Genomic DNA, 21569 nt, shown 5'->3' with positions numbered 1-21569 from the left:
TTCCCCCGTGCCCTGCTCGGCTGCGGTGGTGCTGAAGCTCACGCGTAACCCGCACGATGCCATGGGTGGGGCAGGGACTCCCTCCGCACCCCACAGCTCTCGCCCTCCCGGGGGTCGGCATCGGGGAGTTGGGGGTCTCCTCCTTCTCCTCCTCCTCCCGCGGGGGGCGGCCGCGGGCCCTGCCCAGTGTGGGCGGCCGAGCCCGGCTGCGCGTTGGCTGCGGGCGGCGCCGCCAGTGAGGCTGCGCTGAGGCTGCGGGCCGGATGGCCGAGCCGCCCGCCCCGCGCACTCGGGCGGCGGCCGGCGGCGGGCGAGCACACCGGGCGAGCCCTCCCAGCCGGGAGAGCCAGCCCCGCGGCACCCGGCAGCGCCATGGTCTCATGGATCATCTCCAGGCTAGTGGTGTGAGTAGCCGCCTGCACAAGCTCGGCACCTGCGGCTTGTGCGCCCGCGTGTCCGCGCGTGTGTGTTGCGCGGTGTCCGCGCCGCCCGCCCCGCTCGCCCCTGCCGGGGACACTGAGCTAAATTTAGCAGGTTGTTGTCGGGGCCAGGGCGCTCGGCTGCCCGGCGGGGGAGGCAGGTGGGTCAGGCGGGATTTTCCAGCGTGGGAAAACCACTGGATGGGTGGAGGGCAAAGCGCGGCCGCGCTGTACCAGCGCAAGGTGACAGCAGAGAAGGAGGGCGGGTGGCATCGCCTGGAGCTCGGCACTGGACGGGCTCGGGGTCGGGAGGGGGAACGGAGCATCCGCGGGTGGGAAAACGGACGTGGATTTGGGCATCGGCGCTTTGTTAGCGGGCTCGGCGCGGCTGGGGGCTCGCGAGGGGGCGTGGGAGAGGCGGCCGCGGGTCTCCCGGCCGCCACCACCGCTTTCTTCCCTCTGTTTTGCAAAAGATATATCAAATATTCCTTTCCTCTTTGCAACCTGCCGCCCACCCTCTCAAAAGACGGTGTCGATTTCCCTTTAACCTGTCAGCCTGAGAGAAGAAGCGTGTGGGTCTTTGCACTCGTCCTACAGCTTTTCCATGGATGGAAGTGCTCTAAGTGGAAATACATGGTAGCGATTCCCTGAAAATTCTTCCCAGGCAACAGGGGAAAAGGGACCAAGCTCGAGGTATATGTTCATCTGGCCAACCTGAGAAGAAGTTTATTGAGAAAAGGGCATTTTTGATGCCACTAGGAAAATTCTCGGGGAAGGGGGATTACAGGCTTAAGGTGGGGCAGCAGAATGGCTGATCTCCCTTCTGGAAATGTGGCAGGGCGAGGTTAGTACGCTGAATCAGATGAAACATTTGCCAGTTTTACGTGTTTCATACCTATATCTGCAGACTCAGGAGGTCATCTGTTGTGCCCTTAAGTTATTGTAGAGGGTCCGGGAGGGCCTGTCACTTTCTTTGTCTGAAAGAAACGTGCCATGATGTTGCACCATCAGCATAGTTCCAGCATTGAGAAAGCATTTTCAAGGTCTGTTTTGCCATATGAGATGAAACATCAAAAGGAAAACTCACCTTGATGTTAGCTAGCTCATTAAGACATTGGGTGGCTGTCAGATATGGAGATTTTGGGGGCTCTAGAGTTGAATTTAGCTGCTGGAGGTCTGTCATCTGGATTCAGCTGCAGCTGTTGCTGGGCATTACTGGGCTTGCACTTCCTTCTGGGAAAGCGTGTTAAATATTTAAGATTTAATTTGAACAGTATAACTTGTGCAGATATCTCTGTCAGCAATATGAGAGATAGCATGTATTGTCCAAGGCAGCTTTTCTTTCTTCTCTACTAGACTAATTCTCACTTTGAAAAAACCCTGTCATTGTGTTACCCAGCTAATGCTCAAGAACAAAGAATGTCTACACAGAGATGGTAGTTAACTTGCCTCAGCACATGCACAATACAAGGGTCATTTCATCTAAGACACATGAACTGAGTGAAAATCTGATAGGGGCAGGACAGGGAGCAGTTGACCAGTCAGGTAATTACCTGACCACACAGTCCTGCTGTCTGAATAACATGTCACAGCATGAAATCAGCTGTGTAGAGGGCAGTACCAATTATTTGTTATGCTACGATTTCAATAGCAAATAAGAATTTGAATATGCAGTGTAAATATTAATAATTTAGTAACCAGAATAATAATTAAAAAAGAATTTTGCAAGGAAACCTAGGGCAAGCTAAGCTTGGTCACCACTTTTATTGCACTGCTTAGTATGCCTCCATACATCCAAGTATTTTGCATCAGGAAATGGTCATCTGTTATGATCCCAGCAAGAAACTTGGACTTCACAGAGTATTGCTTAAAATACCATTTGCTAGAGCTAACATTGCAAAGAAAAAGAGGAGAGTATAAGTAGTCTTACGTTCCATCAGATGCTGGAAACCCCAGGCTGCCTGACATGGAAAAGCCCTCCAGTCTGATGCAGCACACCATGCAGATCTGTCTGTGGAAAGGTTACCTTACACTTTTGTCTTTTCAGCTCTCAGAGCATTTTCTTTTTATTTCTAAAGGTATTTCTATTCATCACTTCTACTGCCAAATGAAAAGGATGTTCACAGGAGACACTTTTAGATGAAGGCAAACAAGGACAGGCAGGTGGTTTAATTTCAGGTGATGAGTGAGTTGATCCTTCATCCAAGGGGTATGTACATCCCAACACTGGCCAGACATACATGCCAGGATACACCTGCAGCACAGCACAGACCTCCACCCATCCAGGTTAGTTTAGGTGGATCACTGACTCCTTAGTGTACAGTGGTCTGCAGATTAGGATCATGACAAAGATTTAATCTATGTAATCTGGTTTTCCCCATCTCATTATGAATCACTAGTTGATCCATCAGTACAGATAGCTGTGCTTTCAGTAGAATGGCCACCTGCTTGTGCTTTTTCCCCCCTGCTTTTGTCTATTTAGTTGTTTTTTTCATTAAATCTTGTTAGCTGATAAGGATTATGAGGAAAGTGCTGTGGTGTGGTTTAGTCACACTGTGAATATTGCTTTGTGCTCTTATGACTTCTGCTGATCTCCACAGGGGTTATGTCTGATATGACTCAGCTAACAAAAAGGGCTTTAAAAGAAAAGGCAAACCTTTGCTTTGGGTCTTGGGTGCTTTGCTGCTTCTGTTGTCTCTAATTTGTTTTTACTGACTCTGTCCTAGCAATTTCTATTTCTAAAATATTGCTGAATGAGAAGAGCCTGTGAGCACTTCTCACCCATTTCAGTGGGAAGTCAGGCAGTTTACTGCAAACCTCATTTCACCTTTAGTGTCTGGGCTTCGTATCCAGAGTGCTGGCTGGTTCTGTTCTGCCTGCAGAGCTGTGTGTTGGGAACCCCCAGAAGAGAAACCATAACTTCAGAGCAGCATCTTATACTGCCATAGCTGTGTGTTAAAGCTGAAGACTTTATTATGTTTAGGATCTGCAATAGGTACTGTACAAATGCAAAACAAAAAGATAATCCTGCCCCTGGATATCTTTTTCCTTTAAGAGCTCAGTTCTCATTGTCTTGTGGTTCCAGGTAGGTTTTTTTTTTTCACTGACCTCAGTGAGAACAAAATTGGAATTTTTTTTCCTCATGGTAGTGGCTCACAGGCGACTTTTCCACCAAGGGGGGTCTGCGATCACTGTAATTGCAATTGTTGCATCTTGGAGTTACTTTTTCCTGTGTCTCTCACAATAACTGGAATACGATAACATTATTACTTGTGGATTAATTACAGCCCCTTTTTTATTCATCATCTCTGAGTACATCTCAAAGGACATCCTGGAGCACCTGTATCTTGGTTTCCTCATCTGTGGAGTGTAATGAACTGTGCTGAATTTATCTTTCCTGAGACCGACCAGAAGGGACGAGTGGCGTGTCCTACCATCTGCACTTTATTGTTATTCATTTCAAAGGAGGTGGTGGAGGCCTCTCTAGGAGAAGGGTTTGGGATCTGTCTTAATTATTGCTGTCCAGTTCAGTTACAGTGCACAGCACTGGCAATCCTGGGAGGTTACTGGTCTGCTCTACTTTTTGGCTGTTGTCTGCAGGCATTTTGGAGTTTAAAGTGGTATATGTAAATACAACCTGTTGTATTGGCCTGGAAATCCTGTCCTTTCTCAGAAACATGGAACTTGGTTTTTTTGTGCTTGGGATCATGCAAAACAGAAATATAGGTTTTGACTGAGATTCTGAAAGTCAGGCACATCACACTGCTTGTTGAAAGCCTTCTGGAACATGTGGCAGAGGAAGGAGATGTCAGTAGGAATGAGGCTGGATCAGACAGATCATCAGTGGTTGAGGTGGTACTGTGTTACTTAAACACTTGAATTCCTGCTGTGAGAAGCTTAGAAGTGCATAGTAACTTACTATGAAATGGTTAAATATGTTCTTAGTGGTGAAACTCCACAGCCTTAATTATGTTTTTTTCGCCTGCATTTGTTTCCTTTTAAATCAAAATATCAGTAATGGCCTGGTTGATCTCTTATGGTTTGATGTGAAAGAGGATGGCATCCTTTCTTCTGGCTGTCCCTGGAAGTAGGTAGGTCTGAACAAAATCAAAGAGAAACCAAAGAATTCTTTAAATTGATAAGTGAAATTCCCTTCCCTGCCACAATTTGTCAGCCTTCTCTTTCTTGGTTACTGTGATGCTGTTTTAGCAAGGGTGTGTGAGATTGACCACCCCCATCCTCAGCTGGTGTCAATCCACAGTGCTACTGAGTCAGACACAGATTTAATCTTTACATCAGTAAGGAATTTCCATTTTAGAGAAACTTAGCAGATCTTTCCTCCTCCTGCTTTTCATGTGTACGGGAAGCCTCAAGAAATTTATGAATGAAACAGAACCTGAAAAGTCGTATCATAGTCATTATCTGATGGTAGGAAATGATAATTTGTGTCGTCTTAATGAGAGGCAAAGACAGGATCCACTCAAGTAGGCGAAGGCTGCCCTCATGAAAGCACAGCACAGCCCTGAGCTGTTGGTTACTGATATGTCAGCATTAGTGTTTCAGTTGATATGTGTCATATATGTGAAAGTCCTTTCTTTACAAGCTGCTTTATTTATTTGGTGCTGGCAGGTGAGGCGAAGGATTGAGGTATTTGCTGCTCTGTAAAGGCCTCATAGCAGCAATGTAAAATTATCTGAAAATACAGCAAAGGACCCAAAGTGTGGCTTGAGCTCTTGGCTAAGGCTGTGGGACAAGTTTGCAGTAAACTCAGGTGCTCTGGAGCTGGGAAGTGTGAAGGGCAGACCACTTGCCATACCTGCAGAGTTTGCTACAAAACTTTACTATACAAACGGTGATATAACCCCTCCCAAACATGCTGCAGCCTCGCACTGCTGCTGTCCTTCACGTGAAGAGCACGTGGTCTCTGTGGCTCCATCCACCACGTGCATCTCTGCTGCAGCCTCTGGCTCTGCTGAGGGGGCAGAACCTGTTGGTGACAGTAAGTGACAGAGCAGTGCCCAGCGCAGGTGCGACATTTGCCGTGCCCTTGGTGTGAAATGTGACCCTGTGATCACGCTGCAGGGGACAGCTCTGCCTCCTGCTCTGGCAGCCGTGACCCAGATTTTCCTGCCCAAGCACAGATGTGCTGGAAATGCTCCTGGCCCCAAAGGGGAGGTTTGCTTGTGTGCAGATCACAGATCCTGCTGGTGCTGGTGTGGTAAGGAAGGACGTTGTACCAAACTGGAAGTCATGGAATATAGCCAAGGGGCTTGATCTTCGCAGCTACCTTAGTACAGTATTTTGCCCTTGTAGGACCCTTTCCATTCACTGTATTAAAGCACTTAGAAGGATTAATTTAGTGTTGGATCATCACAATGGTTTTTACTGCCATTGTACTGGTAAGTGCACTGCGGCACAGGGAGATCAAGTGATGTGTCCAATATTCCACAGAAAATCTGTGGCAACAAGATTTCCTCCAAGGCTCCTTGGTCAATAAATTAATAAAAGGGAGTCTGATGAAGGGAATTTAGAAACATGTTTGTGATTCTTTTTATGGATTTGTGGCGGGTGTGAGAGGGATAGAGCAAACCTACAGACTTAAACACATGCTGCCTGAAGCAGTTAAACAACCAAAGGCTGAAGTATTTTGAATGATCACCTATTCCCTTCCAGATCCTCTGTGTCACAGACAGTAGGATACAACAGCCAGACTGCTTAATTCAGGCGACTAAGTCAGGCATTACACTACCTAAAATTGGTTTCCTGGTCCCAGCAGTGAGATTTATATCCAAGGTACTCAACCTGTGGTGCACAGATGACTGGCAGTCCACAAAACATCAAACAGTCCATGGAAATGTTTCAGCTCTGAAACAGAAACCCTTATACAGGCAATTATGTACTGACTGATGTAAAGAGAAGACACAATTTTTTACTTTATTTTTTTAGTTACAAGTTTTGTAATTATATCTACTGAATTGAAGTTTTGTAAAATATTAATATTTTGACATTTTACCAGTTCTGTGTGACTTATTATTCATTATCTCTCCTTAAGCAACAGTGCAAAAAGAGCTTTGAGTTCCTTTTAGAGGTTTGAGTGGTCCAGTGATTAGGAAAGGTTGAGAAACATTCTTCCATGTTCTTACTGCAATTGAGAGGGAAACTGGCATCTCCAAGGAGCTTCCATTAGAAGAGGCAGTGTGTTGCACAGGGAGCTGTTGGGTCAAGAGGAGATGCTTGGTACAGATGGGACAAAGGAGGATGTACAATTGTGCCTCCTACTTGAGCAGTTGCTTCTGAGTACTGAGCACTGCATTCGCCTTTCTGCTTCCGTGTTCTCAGCAGACAGGGATGGTATCTTGGGAACTTTCAGGCTAATCATAAAGATGGATGAAGACCTGAGTGCTGCACAAGTACTGGCCAGTTTGGGTTGCTGTAAAACTTTTGTATGACAAAATTCCTTCTATGTCCTCATTAGGTAGCAAGGATCTGAGTCTAAGAGTTCCTTCTGTTGACTTGTCCACTTGACTTGATCAGGGCCACTCAGATTTCAGGTAGGTCTTGTGAGGTGAAATGGCTAATGGAGGGATGCATCCATGTCATCGGGCTCTTTGCAAGCAAAACACTGATGTGGCAAAATCTCACTTAAATCACCTGTGTTGTTGAAGTTAATCATGTGCTGCTTTTTGCAGGGGAAGGTGCCACATACTTTTGTTATCACTGGTATGCTACTTAGATTGCAAACTCTGGGGAAGCAAGTCTCAGTATTTTTTATTTTACAGCACCTAGACAGTGGTTAGTCTCTAGTTGGTTCTCCTAAGTTCTTAGTAATAGAAAAATAAATGAGGTCTGAATACATACGACTCTGCCTTCTGGGTGAATCATTTATGAGGCTGATCCTGTGCTCCTTCATAATACCACTGTGACACCATTACTGGTAGAGAGTTCATGCTCTTTTTTTGGCATTTCACATGCATGTAGTAAGACAAGATTCCTGCCCTGAGGAGCTCCAAATCTAAATGGATGAAATACAGGCAAAACAGATGGTGAGCAGAGTGGTGAGAAGGAGCTAAAAGAAGTGACAAAATGAAAACTGTGTTTTATCTTCCCATGACTTGTGTGCTTTTGTAGAGAATGACTGAGATAACAGGACACGCCTGCTCATTCCACAGGCAGGACTTGGGAAGACACTCCAGACCTGGAATGCCATTCCAGAGCTAGAAACATGGGTGGTACTTTCCCAAACTTTGTACACAGAACCACTTCATCATTGGATATGAGCCTCGGAACAGGCGTAACTCCTTGGCAGAGTACCCTGCTTTTTGTTTCCTGTAGTCACATTTTGCAAGAGAAGGGGAGGACAGAGGACTTTTATTTGCTCTGCGTGGTAAAGCAGCGACCTGCAGGCTGGTAAAAGCAGTACAGAGCCAGAAGAAGGGCAAGGATGGCACCGAAGAAGGAGAGAAGCTGGTTGTACAGTAAGTAGAAATGAAGAGCAGGGATTATGTTTCAGAAGGGATGCACATTTATATGGAGGCAGAGGATTAGGTGTCAAGTTGGAGATTTACTCTTGGCAGTGACAGGGGGACAGCTGGTGTCACACTTAGCAAAGGCTTGTTCCTTCAAATGCTACTTGCTGTGTCCCTTACTGCTAATGCACTAATTGTTAATAAATAAACATCCGGTTTCGAAGAAGGAATCAATCAATAGGTCAATAAAGCTGCAGTCTCTCTTTCCCCTTTTTCTCTTATGGAGCCCATGGTAATATTTTGTTTTCCAAAATGGCAGATTTTACAGGACAACAAAACCAGTATTGAAGAACCTATTTGTGAGGAACTACAAAGAATGCCCCTCATGTCTGGAATTTTGTGCCTTTTTGGATGGGTCCCAGGGATGCCAGAGCAATGTGTGTAGCCTGCCTGTGAGTCTACCAGCCAATGCAGTGCTATCAGCATCAACAAACAGTTGCAGCTCCTACACAAGAAACACTTCTGTGGAGTTCATACTGCTGCTTCCTTTCATTCAGCTCAGTTGAGCTCATTTATTCTATTTCTTGCTTCCAGCTTCCAAGTAAGTGTTTATAGAGGAAAGCCAAAAACTGCCAGACATTTCTGGCCTCTTGTTTTGGAGGGAGGCTTATGACCAATAACCAACCTCATACAAGGAAAGGGCAGATTTTGTATGAGAACACTGGGTTCAGCAGTGCTGTAAATTCCCTGTGGGAAGAGGGCAAGTTATTTATTCTTTCTTAATTTGGTATCTGTAAAGTAGTCTTAGAGATAATCTCTGTCCATCTAAGCTACCAGTTCTGTTTTACATGTGATAGACCCTGATGTGGACATGAGGCACATTCTCTGGATCAGAATTGGAGGGGCAAGGTAAATATGAGTTTTGAGCTGAAATTTGCAAGTGAAAGGTCAAAAGTCCAGGGATGCTCTGGGATGTTTGTGGCAGAGCTCTCCTGACTGTTCAGTCCCTGAGGAGCACTCATGATGGAGTGAAAGCAGGAATCTTGGGTGGCATTTCAAGGACACCCTTCCAGGGAGGATAAATGGGAAACACCTGATGAAGGCAAAGAGCAGAGCAATGATAGGAAGACAAGCTTCTCTGGTCATCACGATATTACATGGTCACCTTTGTCTTGATATCTTCAGCACCAGTGCTCTGATACTTGATTTGAGCATTGGGGAGAGCAGCTCCCCCAGGCTGCAGGTCACAGCAAACAGCCCTAGTGATGAGGTTGCTGTTCTGCCTCAGGCAGTTCCCACAGGATTGCTCTGTGCCATGCTCTGCCTTAGGCTCTTCTGTGGATAAGCAGCTTGAGGTTCTTGAGCCTCATCCTGCTCATGGAAGGGTTCTGCTCATCCTGCTGTCTCTTCTGGTGGGGACTTGGGAGAACATGTTCTGTGCATGTCTAAACTTGGACCTGTGAGCCACCCATATTATGTGATCCACAAGAAACTATCCCCAGTGTTAAGTCAGCCTGAATAACACCATCTGGCTCCTAAAACCTACCTGCAGAATTCATGGTGACATGTGAAGGAGAGAGACGGATGCTGGAGCTGCCCTGAGGCTGAAAGGCTTTGGGTTTAGTCACATATTTCATGGGAGAAGATTGAGAGGTTAGACTGGAAAAGGAGCACAAGACAGGTGGTTCTGCAGAAGTAAGTTGATGGTCAGTGTTTAGATTCCACTAAACATGTTCCTCTACAAAAAAGCCCTCTATCCTAGCTGGTGTTTTTTGCTGGAGATCACAGCAGAGAGGCTGGGGCATGATGGACACAGGCACTGAATGAGACTTTCCCGCTAGCAGGTGATCTGTCTGGGTCTGAGTTGAAGCACATTGACAGGGTAGCTTGGAGGCTGCTTGCTTTTTCTCTGGTTTAATTGTACCTGTTTTGCAGCTGAACAAAGGACGCTGCTTTCCAGGTTTATTGTTTTCATTCTGCTTGTAAGGATTTCAGTCAAAGCAGAAGGATGTTGCTGTTTATAAAGAACATTAATAATTAAATTGAGATACTCCAGGGAATATACCCCATAAGGCTGGATTTGTTGAATTTAAGTAGATCATAATAATTTCCATGGCAACACACTCTGCTGTCCTATATACAGAAAGGGTCTTTCTCATAGGATCAGATGCGGAGGGGAAGCTGTTATTTAAAACATACCTTAAAAACCCAGACACTGAACTAAGAGTAAATGGTTTCCTGCATAAATGTTGTAGGAATTTTCTCATGCTTGTTACACTGTGCTCACCTCTTTTCATAGCTGTCAGAGTGCCATCAGTCAAACCAATCCCCTGCTGACTCTGATGATTTAGGGGGAAACTGAGGTCTAATGATCCTTTCTCAGGATATCATCTATCTCATACATATATCCATACCTAGGGATATATATAGCTATAACTGTCATGAGTCTGTAACATAGGCTGCTGTGGTCACCTGAACACTTAGAGATAATTGAGAAACCACACATTCACTTAGAAGATTTGGAGATTCTTTGATCTATCAGGAATTGCACCAAGTCTTTTTCTTTAGTCTAGCAATCAAATTTAAGTGTATCATTTTATATGCTCAAAAAAAGCCTTACAGGCACATGATCAGAGTTACAGAATCCTTGTGAAATGAAGTGTGATTATCCAAACAGAAAAGATGGAATTAAATAGAAAGCTTCTTGATGTAACCTTCTAACAAAAACCCCACAGTATATGAGGGAAAAAAAGTAAGTTCATCTCTGGAATAACCACAGCTTCTCTGTTTTGCCCATAGAAATAGGCTAAGTGGTCATTGCCCAATTTTAATGAGAACTGCCACAGAAATTCCAAGTCCTGGCTTGTGGTAAACCTGAAGGATCAAGGCTGGATATTTTGCAGGCAGACTGAATAAAGAGCTGAAAAATGCTGGTTCAGTGCAAACCTCGGTTGTTTTCTCATCCCTAAGGCAATACCCGGGCTACAAGTTGTGTCAGCTGGTGCAGCTCTGCTGAAGTCAGTGAGCAGTGTAAATCCACCCAGGTTAGAATCCCAAGGCTGTGTTTGTAGCTTGGAGTGGTGAGGGCCTTGTAGAGGGTGCCAGCTGGATCCTAGAAAACTGAATATTACAGGACAGAAGTTGGCTTGTTCAGTGGAGGACTTCTGTCCTTTATGAGCTTCAAGTTAAACTGCCTTTTGAGTGTTGACAGATTGAGGATAGAGGGCTCCTAAAAGCACGATTCTGTCAGGACAGTTACTTAATCCTTTCATTTTAGTATTGGAATTTCATCACTAGATAGGAGTAGGGGTTTACCTGCACTGTAGCAGCCAAAGCCAGTTGATTGGGTCGTCCCAAAGCCTCTAACCAAGACACCTCTAAGCTCAGCTCTGGAGTTCTGCTGAGCTTCACTCTCCAGCTTTTCTCTACCAAGTGTTAATACCCACTGAAAGCTGAGGATGAAGAGCATGACCATCTCATATTTAAATTCAGTCTGAAGAACCCTAATGCCTTATTGCACCCTACCACGTGTTTTTAAAGCTACTTTTTAATCATATCAGACAGGTAGAAACTGTAATGTCTCATGCTTTGTGCATGTGCCCTTATGTGAAGCTCTGTTACAGAGGGTGCTGGCTAACCATGGCCTGCTCTTAGCTTGCATCCCTGGTCCTGGCTGTCTTAAATCAGTGCTGCTTTGCAGCCTTTCCAGACCTGGGTATCCCAAGGGCTCACTAACAGCCATTTCCAGGGCCTGAGGGGATGTGACAGATGTGATTGATGATGCAGACCCTGTGCATGTTTCCACAGATTATTCCTAGATCTCTGCAGAATGAGCAGAGCTGTCTGAGAGACTGAACAGCCAGTGAAAGATCTTGCCTGCTGTCCATGAGGCAGGACATGCATTTTAAGTATATAAATACTATGCCAGATTTTACATGGTACTTGGAAGTGAACCACTTTGCTTTCTGTGTAGCTTGTGGTAATTCATAGTTAATCTCATGTAAACCCATTCTGTAAAACCACCATCCCACCCCCCACCCCCAAGGCTTTACTTATAAATTAGATATTTTTTTCCTCTTTGATATAGTGTGTCCTGAGGTTTTTGCCCTCAGATGTGCAATAAAACCACTGGAATAGCTCAGCATTCTTTTTCAATTATTATTCTGCTGAGGTTTGCAGATACTTGGCTGTAACAAATCAAGTCCCTATTCAAACAGTATTATAATTTAGGTATATTCTTGAAACCAAGAAAACTCACTCTGGGCAGTCAGTCCATAAATGGCTGAAGTCTGTGTAGACTCAGTTCTTCAGACACATTTTATACAGCTGTGTGTTGTGTTTGATGCAGTTTAACCATTTAATTTTAAAATAGTGATACTTTGTTTCTGAGAATGGCACTTGCAACACTGTCATCCTTCCATGTGAATCTTCTTGCCTGGGAAGGAGAACAAGCACTGGACTGTGGCATTTAAACCAGCAGTATTAATGAATAAGAAATGATGGAAAAGCATACATAAGCTAGCAGGCAGTGTGGGCGTTCCCACAAAAAGTACAAGCTGCCTTCTCAAGCAGCTGCTTGCCTAGAAATCTCTGTACTGGTCCTAGAAGCATTGGCTGTCTTCCCCTTTGCTTTCCTCTCAAGTTATTTCTATGAGGTCTCCATTTGGCTCCTGAGCGTCAGTTTATATTTTATTTTATATTTTAAGTAGCTGCAAGGTGTATGTGTGAGAGAGAAGGTGAGAATGGAAAAGAGGTGAAGTCACTAAACCAAAAGAAAGGGGAGAGGCAAAGCCTTTATAGTTTGGAATTGTGCAATGCATTGGCTTTTTATCCAAGCCTGAAACGAAGTGGTATTCCTCATGGTGTAGGAATGGAGCTGTGCCTGTGTCAGGCTTGATCTGAACACATTTGTGTTTGGGGAAATGCAGAATAGAAGAGAGTGGCATGGCTTATCCCTTTTTCTCTGTAATGCTCTCAGCCAAAGTCTGAAATTCAGAGAGATGTGAGAAGTCTGGGAGAGATCAAAATTGAATGCAAATGGGAACATGGCATCTTCTGACAGGAGGAGGATTGAGTATCTGGGTAGCAATACCGCTGTCTGGAAGCATTAAAAATAACTGAGTCAAACACCTGCATTTCTTCACCAAATTGTGAAACTGGATTTTAAATCCCAGCTTTTATAATATGTGCATATATTGCATATATCTGTGGGCATCAGATTCTTTGGTCTGTACTCTGAACCTGCGAGGTTGTTTGTGTGCTCTTTTCTGAGAAGCCATTGTCTGATACTTTATTCTGAACGGAGATGCTCCCCAAATAGCTTCCAGGAAATCACCTGATGAGATTAAATGAACAAATGTGGGGATTGGCAGTCCTGCCTTGCTAAGTTGTGCTCCCAGTGAGATTGTCTGGGTGTAATGTGGAGGTGGGAAAGGCTGGCACAGAAGCAGAGCCTGGAAACCGCGACTTCTCCCTCCAGCTCTCGCACTGGCTCTGCCTGGGCTCGGACCAAGCTGCTATTTGCAGTGAAAACCATTTAGTTGCCAGCATGGTCATTGGAACCTGTAGATACATGCCATCTCAGGTTTCTCTAGAGATTTTTACCCTAAGAATGTCTCTGTCCCAAACCTATAATCTCCAGATGTCATTGTGAAGCTCTCAGTGTGAAGTGCTGTGAGATGTTTCAGTAATATCCCTGTCCTCGCTCTTCAGTCCCCCCTGCACTTAAGGTAATAGCTGGTTGCTAAAAACTGTAATGCAGGTGAATAGTAGTTGTACTATGAAAATTGGTGGAAGTGGAAAAAAATCCCTTCCTCTGTCTTATCTTTAGTTAAAGACCCAAACTTCACTTACTAGGACACTACAGGGACTGAAATTTAGAGTATTTGGTGTAACAGGAAAGTGTTTAACCTGTTAAGCTTCAAGGAGAAGCTATGGTAAGACTGGAAAATAGCAGACGTTGAAAAAGGAAATGAATGTTGGTCAAGAAATACAAAACCTGGGGATACTTAATGAGATAAAATTATTTGGGAGGAACAGGGAAGGAATTGTCTTTTCGTAGCAGAATATATTCAGTTGTGGGATGAATCATTATGTAGGAAAATTAAATAGATGTAAAGAGACTCCAAAGTTCAGAACAGAAGCCTTGCATTTTAAGAAACATCCCAGAGTGGCTAAGGAAATGTGTCTAAATTCCAGTATTTCTGTCTTGAAATGTACACTTGTACGTATATCTTCTTTGTTGAGCGAAACCAAAGGTATTTTAGAATGCTCTGTACAAATTGCACAAGTTATATCTGTCACATGCACCTGCAAAGTGAATTGCAAGTCAGAAATGTTTTAACTTGGGCTGTGGTTCTGGGCAATATGCAAGTGTTACTCAGGGAATGGCATGAATTTTGGAGGCTGTGCAACTGCATCTCCTCCTGGGAGTATGTTGGTCCACCCACGCTGTGTGCTGGTATGGTCTGAGCCAGAAACAGCAATATCCTTCCCAACCCCAGCAAGTTAAAGGCACAACAGATGCAGCTGTTGTGTGTCAGCAGTGCATGATGAATGTCCAGCCAGGGGAATGCTCAGCTGGGCCCACGAGGAACCAAAATGTACAATGGGGATCTGAGAACTCAACTATTTCCCAAAGGCTTGGAGAGAAATAATTGAGGATGGTACAACTTACAGAGGTCCTGGTGTTTCTGTGCTTAGGGTCCTGCTATGCACTCAGTTATGGTCCTGAAAAGCCTCTGGGAATTAGAAGGTCAGAGAAATTAAAGCGTCCTGAACCCTGGAGTGTGTAGTTGTCCTGTTACTAACATAGATCAACCCTTTGAAAGTGCTGAATATAACACTTCTGATGATCAATTCCATTTAATCTTTCTTCATTTAACCTGCAAATAGAATTCACCAACTTCTAAAGGATGAATTTAGGGTCTCTGATGGAGATTGTCATTTAAGAAAGCCCTTTAAATCAATTTTAGCTTGATCAAGGCTTTGCTGGACGTTGTAGCCTCTGATCCTTTTAAAAATGTTTATAGCGTGACTATTAGCCATGTATGGGTAATTTACTTTCCCTATGAGGTTCCCAGCCCCAGCAGAAGAAAGGAGGTGTCATTTTATCTCCAGATATGTACCGTGGGTTATGGTGTTTGGCATGGAAGTAACTGGTGGCTTTATGTAAGAAAAGAACATGCAAGAGCATTACCATAAAACCATTATATTAAACTGCACACTTAATGACACAAAGCCTTACCCTGTGAGTATGTGGCTGTAGAGATAAGGGAAATCTAGCTGTTCTTCTAGCTCCCCCACAATGGCTGAGCAAGAGACTCAAAGCAGTGTTTGTAAATGTTCATTTCATCTCCTTACCCCTTGTTTTGAAGCTCTTTGCTAACAGCAACCCAGTGTATGTTAAGTCACAGAGTTAAACCAGTGTGGTGCTTCCCTTAGCAGCCAAGTTTGGTATTCCCCAGCTTATCTCTTTGGGGACAGCACCACTTGCAAAGGAAAGGGGGTGATGTGGCTGAGCAAGAAGGTTCTCTAAGCAGCAAGGAAGAGTCTCCTCATCATTTGGGCAGTGGGTCCCTTGTGCTTCTGTACTTCTCATGATATGCATGGCGCAGTGTTGTTGTTCTCCAGATCTTGACACAGAATTGGTTCAATAAGAGGGTTATCCAGCAGGTTGAGGAAAGTGGTTGTTCTCCTCTGCTTGGAAAGTGTGAGGGAGTGTCTGTCTGGAGCAGTGTGTCCCATTTGGGTGTCCCTAGTATGAAGGCGGCGCTGGCCAAGTGCAGTGAATCCAGTGGAAGAGAACTGGAGCACATGGTACTCCAGGGGAGGTGAGTGGGATGTTTGTTCAGCCTGAACAAGAGATGGTGAAGGGGAAGTGTCATTGCTGTCTTCAAAAATGTGGTGGGTTGGTACAGAGAACACGAAGCCAGGCTTTTTGTGGAGGCACACAGCAAAACGGTGAGAGGCAATGGAAACAAGTTGCAGCAAAGGAAATTTTGTTTAAATATAAAGAAAAAAATTCTCCAAAGGGGGTGAGCAAACACTGGAACAGGAGTCCAGAGATGGAGATACTGAAAATTTGACTGGGCAAGGCCTGTACCAACCTGATAGAAACTCAGAGTTAGTCCTATTTTGAATTAAAGACTTGTAGAGACCACTTCCTACCAAAATTACTGTGATTCCAGTCTAAAGGACACATTTGTATTTCTTACAGTACATTCACTGGACAGTTTCCAGTAGCACACTAAGTGATACCTGTCATGTAGGTTTTGCTCTTTGTCTTCTCAGGTGGGAGAGTGTGGGGAAGACAGGTGTTTACAGTGGTTTGGTTTAGTGTTGACGGGCTTTTTAAATATCTCACCTGCTGCTCGTTGATATGGGAGAAAATGGGCTCACAATTTATGTTTGGCAGGGGCTCAGTGTTGCTGCTTAGTTACCAGGTGAGTCTGTTCCTCCAGAGTCAACCCTGGAGGAAGTGCTCTTATTCTCTATTGAGCACTACTGATGAAGCTCCTTGGAAGTCCAGAAGCCACAGTGCTGGCTGTCCCCTGTGTCCTTCAGGAGAACTCCAGGAGGTTCAGTAGGTATTTTAACGTGGTGACCATCATGGGCGAGTATGTGAAGGAGCAAGATATGGAACAAGAGTAAGCAGGCTGCCACTCCTAGTCATGTTGGTGTGCTTCTCCTTTCGTGTGTGAGCCCTAGTCCACTGTCTGCCCATGCATCCCATAATGAGTCTCACAGCCCTGTAGGTACTAAGCACCCCCAGTCTGAGAAGTGCTCTAGAAAGCCTCTCCCGTTAACCTGTCGTGATCGGTGTCACTCTCACAGGACTGATGCTGTCCTGGAACAGCCCTAAGAGGTGACTGGTCAGTGTATTGTTTAGGCTCCCCTACCTGCTGTTTTGAACCACTTATCCTAACACTATGGTTTAGGATTAGCCACTAAATGGTCATTTTTCTTCTAATTAATTTTAATTAGAGACAAATAATTTTACTGTAGTTGAAGCTGAATTCTGAGGTGTAGCCAGCAGCTCTGACTGATTATTCATTAGTGATCCATGGCTTCAGTACAGAGGCTTGTTTCCCTCTGATTTCCTCTCCTTCATGTCTGGGTTAGACTGGGGGCTGGTCTGTATCAGTTTAGCTCCAGCTGGAGATCTCTCCCTCCGTGTTTATCTCAGTTGCACCATGCATTTCATTACAATGCTGTTATTAGCTGTATAAAATGGAGGGATTAAAAAAGATGAATGAAATGAGAAAAGACTCTGGAGGAAAGAACTCTATTAAATTCACACTAGAAATCCTTGTCAAATGCATGTGGGAAAAGACTAGAAGTCTTTCTTTTTCAAGCTGGGTGACAGTGTCTCATTTTCCTTCCTTTAGAAAAAAAAAGTAAAAAAAAAGTAAAAAAGCAGGTGCCCAGCCCCTCCCTCCCTGAAATGTTTATAGCACCCAGAAGAAATACCAATCTGTGTCTGTAGGCCAGAAAGAGAAGCGTGGTTTGCATGGCCCATGAACTCCCAGCAATGTCACAGCTGTTATATTTAGCATGTGGCATTCTGACACCCCTGCCAACCACAGCATGAGGATGGGCTGAATATTCTGAAATTACCTGTAGAATCATCTTACCCTAGTTTTTCTACACTCTTGCTTTAAAACTGGAGTTGAAAACTGGGCACAGTTCATGTTCCTGACATGATCTTCCCGTGTCATTGTAATATATCTCACTTTCTTGTAATTTAAAATAGACACAAAACTCTGTGAAGTAGAAATAATCAGAAATCAGTAGTAGTGCCATCAGCTTTGGTATTAAAGACAATAATATTTTTACTTTGAAATGTGTTATCAAAATGAGAAGAAATGTTTTAAACATGGATGTGGGGGGTTGTTTGTTTGTTTGTTTGTTTACTTAACTAGGAGGTAGAGCTTACAACTGAGTTGGGTCCCACACGTTTCAGTGTGATTGGTCCCTCCAAATATTTGGTCTTCTGGTTTTTCTGGTTAATGTTCTGGAGTACTCAGAGATGTAAGCAAGTCAGTTCCTGATGGAAGGAGTTATGCTGTTTATTGTTAAGTTGCCAGCATCCACCATATCCACCATACTAGTGGAAGGTGTTCCTGCCCATGGCAGGGGGTTGGAACAAGATAATTGTTAAGGTCCCTTCCATTCTGTGACTCTGTGGTATTTACAGAAATGCCCAGACAGTAAGATTTTCTCCTCAGGCTGTTTTGCACCAAGCTGGCCATGACTGTGCCTGATAGCTGTTCCTGTGCTGAACTGCTTTCCTTGGCTAGTGTAGAGATCTGCCTGGGGTTTCTGTCCTCCTCCAAGAGCTTGTGGAGATTCCCAAAGCCTACTGAAGCAGCCTTGGGACTACTAGATTTGTTTTAGTGGATCGAATCATTTGACATCCATGGGTAGTCAACATTTTTCATGGCTTTAGATGAATATTTGGGCCAAAGACGTCTTCTGGTTTGATTTTCAAATTACACTGGTGAGCTGAAATATTCCTTGCATTTAGTTGAGAACTTCTAGTAATGTTCTGTCCCGGGGAAGCTGAGGTAACAATACTCTAAGGAGGTTATGTTGCAATTGATTTGGATGGGTTATAGTTTAATTTAATTTTTTATTCCTGTTTTCTATCCCATGAGTACACAACTGAAAGTCTAAACCTGTCTTTCAGTGAGGGGTTGACAAACAGGAGCTTTAGTGTTTCTCACCACTTCCTCAGACATCAAACCACTTATGGTTTGATGGTGGAAGTCTTCCATAACCTGAACTGAGGTTTTGGATACACAGAATGTAGTAGGATTATGCTCTAAATTCCGATTTCTCTATGTGGTTACGCTTCCTAAAAGGTGATTCATAGTATCAGTCAAAATAATTCCAGAATAATACTTGCAGCATGATGGGGTATTCTATGAAAATAATGCAGAGCTTCTTTGTTGATATGCAGTCCATGTTTCATACCTTTTTTAGCCTAGAAATTAGTTTGGTTAGGTTATAAGTCTCTTTCTGTTCCTTTTCATATCACGAGCCTACCATAAATCTGTAGGCTAACTCACAATGCAGATTTTAGACCATCTGTCATTTCTGGAATATAATGTCAGTGCTGCTAAAAAAGCTTTTTCCCACATAAACATCCCCCTCTCCAGAGTCAGGAAAAGCAGCCCTTCCCATCTAAAACATACCATTTAGTTTTCAAATTGCCATTTATTTGGTTTGGGAAAAGGCAGAGCTCTCGAAGCAGGAACCACAGATTAGGGAAACCATTGGGGCTCACAGGTGCCGAGCCCTGGCTCTTTGGAGCAGCGAAGCTGGGTGCAGATCTGACCCGGTCACACAGCAAGAGAGTGTTTTCTTCTCTAGAAGGCACAGATTTTACTGCCCTCAGTATCACACTTTGATGCATTATTTCTCCGTCCCCGGAAGGGCCTGTGCCAGCGCTGGGAGAGGGCTCAGAGCCGCGGGCTGCTTTCTCCTGCCCTGCTGCTGAGCTGGAGCACCGAGAGGGGAGGAGCAGCGACAGGGCAAATGCCTCCGGGGAGGCCCACGAAACACTATCTCCTGCAGGCAGCTGCTCGGAGCCTCGGGCGTGTGCCAGGCACAGCGTTCCTGTCAAACACAGCTTTTCTCCATGGGGCCGGGCCCCACACCAGCCCTGCACAGCCTCCACGCAGACCCGCTTTAAAACATTGCCTCGGTGACAGACACGTTCCCCTCGTTTGTCAGCGCTCTGGGCCTGGCAGCCCCACTGAAGGCAGCGTGAAGTAGTACAGACCAGCTTAGTAAGCCTCTACCTGCGATGAATTTGCTTCCTAAAATAGCTGCAGAGCCGTGGGGTATTTTTATAGCAGCTACACAGGCCTTTTGTGTCCTGAAGGACTGTAAAGAAAACTTTGAAGCTTTGGCTTGTGCGTAAGCTGATGCAGTTCTACCTGAGTTCGAAGAGAGCCTGGAACAGTAACCTTGGGGAGGGTTAAGTACCTGCCTAATCTTGACTGGGCTTTAAATATGATACTTAAGGGTGTCAGTGTAAACATAACCCTGTGAGACCTTTCATTGCTGGTAGTTTTAGTGGGAATGTCAGATTTTAATAGGCATCACGTGCATTATCATGATAAGCCCAATATTTTACAAGGTCTCTCCCTCAACAGTAGTGTTATTTTAGCATTTCTGTCTTCTTCCTGTAACAAGAAGTGGGGGAGAAGGGAAAAGTGGGGACAAGTTTGTCTTCTTTAGACCTATCTGAACATAGGATCTCAACGTGAGTCAACATAATAGTTCACAGAATCATTAAGATTGGAAGAAACCTTCAAGAGCATCTAGTCCACCTGTCAATCCAGCACCACCATAATCACCTCTAAAACCATATCCCCAAGTGCCACATCCAGACACCTCTTGAAAACTTCCAGAGATGGTAACTCTGCCACCTCCCTGAAAAATTTACTCCAATGCCTGACCATTCTTTCAGTGAATTTTTTTTTTCTAGTGTCCAATCTGAACCTCCCCTGGTGCAACTTAAGGCCATTTTCTGTCATCCTTTCACTTGAGACATGGCAGAAGAGACCTTTCAGGTAGTTGAAGAGAGCAGTGAGGTCTCCCCTGAGCCTTCTCTTCTCCAGACTGGACAATCCAAGTTCCCTCAGCTGCTCCTTATAGGACGTGTGTTCTAGTCTCTTCACCACCTTTGTTGTCCTTCCCTGGACATGCTCCAGCACCTAAATGTCCTTTTTTGAAGTGAGGGTCCCAAAACTGAACACAGGATTCAAGGTGTGGCCTCACCAGTGCCGAGTTGAAGGGGACAATCACTGCCCTAGTCCTGCTGGCCACACTATTGCTGATACAGACCAAGATGCCTTGACCTTCTTGGCTACCTGGGCACACACTGGCTTCATGTTCAGCTGGCTCTCAACCAATACCCTCAGGTCCCTTTCTGCTGAGCAGCTTTCAAGACACTGCCCCCAGCCTGGAGTGCTGTATGGGGTTGCTGCGACCCAAATGCAGCTGTGTGACAGCTCCAGGCTGGCCAAGGCTGCTTCCTCCACCCGTCCCTGCTGCCACGTTGCTTCACCTGTTTGTGCCTGGCCATCTTCCAGCTCCCATGTGAGGAGTGCCCTGGATGGAGAAAACAAAAAAGGGCCATATCAACTGGAGAGCAGTATGTGCTGCTTTGGGAAGATCAAGACTGCTTAAATTAGAAGCACCAAGGACAGCCCTTGACTTGCTATTTCTGCTGGAAGGACAGTCAGGGTCCCTGTGCCCTGCAGTTAGAGCAGGAGGAGCGATTGGGTTTCCTCAGCCGTTAGGTTACATTAACGAAGATGAAGTTTCAGTTTGCTCCTTAGTATAGAAGGTGGATCTGGATGGAAAGCAGAGTCTTTGTGTTAGACACCGAGTTCTCCTTGGCCTGCCTTGGCGCTGTGGGTGTGCATGGTGCTTTGGAAGTGCTGATGAGGACAAGGACTGAGCAGATCACCCACCAAGATGGTGCAGAGGAATGTTTCCTGAAGCAGAGGGATGTGTGGGGTGACTGTTTAAGTGGAGCTTTACACCTTGTTGATACCTGTGGAGTCAGTGCACGACTGGCTGAGTAACATGGGCACATCTGCACAGTTGTGTTTGGGGACTGAACCAGCCCCACAAGGATGTTTGATTCAAGCTGCAAACGAGTGAG

General features: G+C 44.9%; 1 protein-coding gene across 10 annotated transcripts in view; it reads left to right on the top strand.

The window, feature by feature from the left end:
• The first annotated feature begins 303 nt into the window (after positions 1 to 303).
• REEP1 (receptor accessory protein 1) overlaps positions 304 to 21569 on the top strand; it is a 68483-nt gene continuing 47217 nt past the window's right edge. For all 10 annotated transcript variants that reach the window (XM_018086555.3, XM_018086563.3, XM_018086553.3 and 7 more), the window contains exon 1: positions 304 to 404. In XM_018086555.3, coding sequence (XP_017942044.1) covers positions 373 to 404 — 32 coding nt within the window. In that variant the 5' untranslated portion in view covers positions 304 to 372. The remainder of the gene's footprint in view (positions 405 to 21569) is intronic.

Source organism: Manacus vitellinus, unplaced genomic scaffold (assembly GCF_001715985.3).
Source record: "Manacus vitellinus isolate BGI_N305 unplaced genomic scaffold, ASM171598v3 scaffold_98_pilon, whole genome shotgun sequence".
NCBI classification, from domain to species: domain Eukaryota; kingdom Metazoa; phylum Chordata; class Aves; order Passeriformes; family Pipridae; genus Manacus; species Manacus vitellinus.
Note: the sequence above shows the minus strand (reverse complement) of the source record. Positions and strands in the feature narration are given on the sequence as shown.